At 47.2% G+C, this 5,785-nt stretch overlaps 1 protein-coding gene across 1 annotated transcript in view; it reads right to left on the bottom strand.

Moving 5' to 3' along the window:
- Positions 1 to 503: 503 nt before the first annotated feature.
- MICU2 (mitochondrial calcium uptake 2) overlaps positions 504 to 5,785 on the bottom strand; it is a 59,792-nt gene continuing 54,510 nt past the window's right edge. Inside the window, exons 8-11 of the mRNA XM_010139637.1 lie at positions 3,854 to 4,025; positions 3,461 to 3,569; positions 892 to 1,049; positions 504 to 608 (exon numbers count right to left, since the gene is read on the bottom strand). Of these exons, the coding sequence (XP_010137939.1) occupies positions 504 to 608; positions 892 to 1,049; positions 3,461 to 3,569; positions 3,854 to 4,025 (544 nt within the window). The remainder of the gene's footprint in view (positions 609 to 891; positions 1,050 to 3,460; positions 3,570 to 3,853; positions 4,026 to 5,785) is intronic.

The raw sequence follows: 5,785 nt of genomic DNA, 5'->3' as shown, positions 1-5,785 counted from the left end.
GCGGTTCACAGTAACGAGGGCGTGAACCTTGTGAATTCTCCTTTTTTGATTCGGGATAACCTGACTTACATGGGTTGTGCAAGCGATTTTGCCTTGTGGACCTCTGTCCTTGCCAGAGGAAGAGAACTTTTGGGTGAGTGGCTAACTGAGACGATGTCCACTCGCCCAACAGGAGATGATACTGCTGGGACACCCCTGCCCTGCCAGTGTCCACGGTTAAATCCTGCGTATCCTGGACGCTAGGGCACAGGGTCAGACTCCACAGAGGAGTAAACAACAGTATTCCCTAGAACAAGAGTACTTCCGCATGGAGGTCAAAAGTGACAACAGTCCTGTAAACGAACCTGATTGCACTGGAACGATATAAAATTATTGCTTCAGAAACGGGGTCAATCAAAGATTAAGCATAGTAAAAAAAGAGCGTATGATTCAGCTGTTACGTAAACAGGACAGGCAAACTCCCCTAGATAACAGCATTTACAGCAGAAGAACAACAGCTTGCTTTAGAAAGGACTTTTCCCAGTTTGCTTCCACACTTCTTTGGCTCCTTTAATGCTTTCTCTCTTCACACACTTCCAGTACCCGTGAATGCCTTGCTGCTGCGGCACCTGTCAACACAGGGAGAGTTCGTTCAGCACGGACACGAAAATGGCTCTTGTTCAGAGACTGCAAACATAACACGTAACGCCGCGCTGCTGCTTCCACCGTTCACGTGCAGAACAGAACGTTCGTGGTGGCAGCACTCCTCCCAGATTCACCGGCAGTAAGGAACAGCTGCTTTAACCACGACTTCTTTCTATTCGCCATCTCTACCTGTGTTTCTGCACGCATTAACAGGAAGGTGGTAGCAATCATCTCTTGTATTGAGAAACAGTGATGCCAACTCGTTACCCTCAAGCCTCGGTGAATTCGGTTCCTCAGGACTCCAAGAAACTCGCCGTGGCTGAGGCAGTCATCTCCATCGAGATCGAAAATCTTGAAGATGGTATCCAGAACATTGTCTGAGAGCTCCTGCCCTGTCGCCACCTTCACCGCCCTCTTGAACTCGGCTAGTAAAGACAGAATATCACATCTTAGGTGCCTGGGAACGTGTAAAGAGATTTGAAAGCCGTAAAAGCAGGATTCTGTACAATTTACAACATCCCATGGGTATCCTAATGGGGAAATTCGGGATGTGGGAGCTAGTAAACTTTCAGGAGGCCTCAATTTATGTGTAGCTGAGCTTGCTGCTTCTTTCACAGCAGACCCAGGACTGTCCTACTTTTAGGTAAATATTCCCACGCGTGTGAATACACACATACAAACGGCGAGACGAAGAACTTGGTGAGATTCAGGAAGGGATCAGACGTGTCACGTGGAACACCTGCGAGCTGCCTCAGCAGCTGACCGTTTTCGACCACATACATGACTGCCTGTTGGTTAGGAATGAGCTTTTCTGAGGAAAGACTACTAGAGTCAACACCAACTGCTGGCCTCATCACCCTCTGGCACTTACAAATGGGATCCTTAACAGATCCTGAAGAGAGCAGTGAGCTAAACCGTTAATTCACCCTCTTTCCTTTCCACTCTTGTACACTTCATGCAAATAAAACCTGTCTCCCGCCACAACAGAAAGATGTTGTCAAACCAGACACAGGAGGGCCACGATCCCGGCTGGGAGCTGCAACACACGATGCGACAAGGAGAAGAGAACACAAGAGGAGTTGAGGGAGAACGAAAACCTAAGGAGGGATCTTGCTGCAGCCTTCAGCTGGCTAAAAGGGGTCGTAGAGAAGAGAGCACCGTGTTTTTCTCCAGGGTGCGTGGAGGTAAGCCGCAGTCACTGGAGCTGCAGCAAGGGTTTGACAGAGAAGAGAAAACCCTCCGTGAAGAGAGCGGTGAAGCACTGGAACAGTGGCCTGGACAGGCTGCGGAAACAAAACTCTTCCTGAGGGATGACTAGTGATGGAAGTCGTAAGTTGTAACACCCCCCGTTCTGGCCCTCGGTTCAAACCCCACCCAAACATTTCTCTCTCAAGAACACTGAATTCTCCTAATCTCTCTCACCTTTTTCACAAGAGCCCATCGAGTATTTATTTACGTGAATGTTAATGTCTCATCACATTTCTTTAGGAACTTTTAATGTTGCTATTTTCAAAGAACTCACGGGAGCTGTCCTTCAACTCTAACAAGTAACAACCTCAGGATTATAACAAAAACCATTTGTATGACTGTGAAACTTGTGTTGCGCTGCTCCTATTTCTACTGTACGGGAAGGAAGCAACTTTCCTTCTCCAAATCTTTAGTTTAAAACCCACTTGACCATGTTTTTCACTTTTCATAGCCCTGATTGCATAACACTACCTAAGCACGTGGAGAAGGCACTATGAAGGAATAAATTAAACAGCGAGATGCAACAAACCCTGAAAAAGAAGAGATTTCTATTGTTTAGTTTCCTCAAAAACTAGTTTCACTGTGAGGAAAAAGCTTTGCTATCAGGTACTGCTCCTAAAGCATGTATTGTTTGAACAAATCTTTCCTAATCTAGAATTTAGACTAGACTGGGAGCAGCCCTGTGGAGGAGGACTCGGGGATACTGCTGGGTGAAAAGCTGGGTATGAGCCCGCGACGCGCGCTCGCAGCCCAGAAAGCCGGGGCTGCATCTAAAGCAGCGTGGCCAGCAGGTCAAGGGAGGCGATCCCAACGCTCAACTCCTCTCTGGTGAGATCCCACCTGGAGAACTGCACCCAGCTCTGGGGCCCCCAGCAGAAGAAGGACATGGACCTGCTCAAGTGGGTCCAGAGGAGGGCCACGAAGATCATCAAGGGGCTGGAGCTGGAGCACCTCCCCTATGAGGACAGGCTGAGAGAGCTGGGGTTGTTCAGCCTGGAGAAAAAAAGAAGGCTCGGGGAGACCTTAGAGCAGCTTTTCAGTATACAAAGCGGGCTTGAAAGAAAGATGGAGAGAGAATTTTTCCCAAGGACTGTAGTGACAGGACAAGGCAAAATAGTTTCAAACTAAAAGAGAGTAGATTTAGACTGGACATAAGGAAGAAACTTTTTACTATGAGAGTGGTGGGACACTGAAACAGGTTGCCCAGAGAAGTCGTGGGTGCCTCCAAGGCCAGGTTGGACGGGGTTTTAACAACCTGATCTAGTGGAAAATGTCCCTGCCCTTGGCAGGATGATCTTTAAAGGTCCCTTCCAACCCAAACCTGACTCTGTGGTTTACTCTGCTGTGAGTGATCCAGCGTACGATCCAGCACGTTAGAACTTACAAATCAAAACGTTTTGGGAACTTTGTATTATTTTTTTTCATGAAATAGAATTAATTCAGAATAAAGAGCAGTATGATATTTCTGGACGTCACAGTGCCACTTTTGGATACTTTGGGATAATGTATTTACATTAATTTGGTAAGAAAAATTAATTTTTTCTTTAAAAACCAAAACCCAACCATATGGAAGGTGTGCAGCACTTACCCCGTTTAACAGGCAGATTGGCTACAGTGAACATCTGCATGGCAATAGAAAAGTCTTCCAGGTGGTTCGTAAACTTGCAGAACGTTTTGAATTCTTCCAAACTGATATTCTAGAGTATGACAGAATTCAGATGGTATATAATAAATAACACATTCAAACCCCAGTAAAGCCATTTCATTACACCTGCTGGGCCTAGGGGTTAGTTGTGATTGTCTACGCATCATCACTGCTTCTATTTCTCGGTTGGCAAATTATCATTGTTCTTATTTGCACAAAATTCAAGGGCTGCAAGAATTCCCTGGGAAACTAGTCACACTGTTAGATACTCACGTTCAAATGAAAACGTGTACACACAAGCGAGGAAGCGGAACAAAGCGTGCTTCATGTACCAACCTCTCCTGCCTCGATTCTGTCCTTCACATTCTGCCAGTAAACCTCATTGTTTTCCTCATCGGTGAAGTAGAGCAACCATTCTGCAAAGTCTTCCTTCCTCATGACGTTCAAACCCTTGGAAAACTTGATGAATTCCATTTCTTGGACTTCTGTCTGCAGATTCTCCATGAATCTAAGTGCAAAGAGATGTCACCCAGCAGTCAATGCTTGCGTCACTGTATCCCTACTCCCACCCTAGCCACTAAGCGCAGCACACACCAGTTCTTAATCGCAGATACCATCAACATCAGTGTTTAACGGGTCACTGGTTTAACGCCACCTCTGAGCGCGCAGCTGTTTCCACAGCTGCATTGCACTGCTGGCACCAGCAGGGCGCTCTCCAGGTCTACCTTCCTGAGAGACACCCGCTCGCGTGTTTGAAAACAGGCGGACAATGAGGCGAAGTGAGTGCTATTACAACGGCAGTGCTACAACGACCGAATGAAAAAGAACACGGTAAGTAAAGGCCTGACACGTGATTTATGGCATTTCATATTAATAGGAGAGGAATGACAGGGTCGGAAAGAGCCTAGAAAGATGAGGCTCTAATAACAAAAGTGAAGGAAAAGTGCAAACTTGAAACCATCCCTGCAGGAAAAGACGACCGACAGCCTCAAAGACTGTAACTGCAACGAAAGGTTTGGCAAACCAGTTCTGCACTCACTACAGCATGGACGACCGAGGATTCCAGCTGACCTGTACAGAGCTCAGAAGAGCACAGACAGCGATGTGGCAGGTGTCTGGGGAGGTAAGAAGGGAGCTGGCTGAGAAAGGAAGGGGTGAACATCGAGGTTTTTAGGAGACACCCATTCTTTAAGGAAGAAGAAAAAAGGCAGCATGAGAAGCAAGCACCAACCTGCAGGTACAGAGCTAGAACTGTAAGGAGGGTTGAAGCCTTGACTTTCTCCACGTTGGGCTACGTGGCCTCTATAATTTCTCCTGGCTAATATCAATTTTGAGAAGGTAAAGGCAATACTGCGTCATCCATTCGGTAATCTCCACTTCAGAAACGGGGCAATCCAAACCCAAATGGTAATTGTAAAATCTAAATAAATAAATATCGGCTAAAACCACAGCGATGCTTGCCAGAATCCTTTTAGCACTTTGAGAGAAACCTGCTTCACTGAGTCGCCAAAAATACTGACGGGAGAATGAAATACTCCGGTATTGGGACAAAACCATCAGCTGGAGATCGGGACAGCTAAGGGTCGATGTAGCAAGTATCGGCAGAGGCTCATTTGCTCTCCAGTGTCTGCACGGCCTCGCCGGGTGGGAGCCCTGTCCCTGAAATCACCGGTTTAGTCCGCGCAGCTATCTTTAGTTCTTTAATGAGATCACTTGGACGATTAATAGCTCGAAGCCTGGAGAAGTCTGTAAGGGGTTAGCTGAAGAGTGCCGTGGCAGCGTAAGCTCTCTCTTCTATTTTTTCCTCTAATAATTAGAGCTGCAGGTGCTAATAAAGGGCCAACAAATGCTTCACAGCTCAGGACATACAGGTAAATGAAATCCTGATAGTGGAGGCGATGTGAAGTTTCAGGCTAGATTTTTATTAGGGTAACACTCAGGAGGGGTACGATATGGATATTTTATATGGGCATCTTTCTGGTCCAGTAAAGGTGGTTACAAGGCCTCCAGAGCATAGTAAAACACCACAGGATATTCCTCCACAGTCCACCTTAAGACCTGGCTCACTGTCAAGCCCCCTAACTGCCTCTCACAAGGGCATGAACCATCAGAGGACCTGCTTGTGCCTCCAGTGTGAAGAGGAGGCCCCTTGTCTCACAGCCCAGTGACAGCTTTACTCGCACGGCTTGCAAACCACGCTCCAGTTTGCAGACGCTGCTCCCGTCCTTGGAACTCGTGCGGTGACTCCTGCCTCTGGCCCGGCCGGCG

The sequence above is a fragment of the Buceros rhinoceros genome, unplaced genomic scaffold, assembly GCF_000710305.1.
Source record: "Buceros rhinoceros silvestris isolate BGI_N320 unplaced genomic scaffold, ASM71030v1 scaffold2227, whole genome shotgun sequence".
In the NCBI taxonomy this organism is placed as follows: Eukaryota; Metazoa; Chordata; class Aves; order Bucerotiformes; family Bucerotidae; genus Buceros; species Buceros rhinoceros.
The sequence above is the reverse complement of the archived record's forward strand: the minus strand, read 5'-3'. Positions and strand labels throughout refer to the sequence as shown.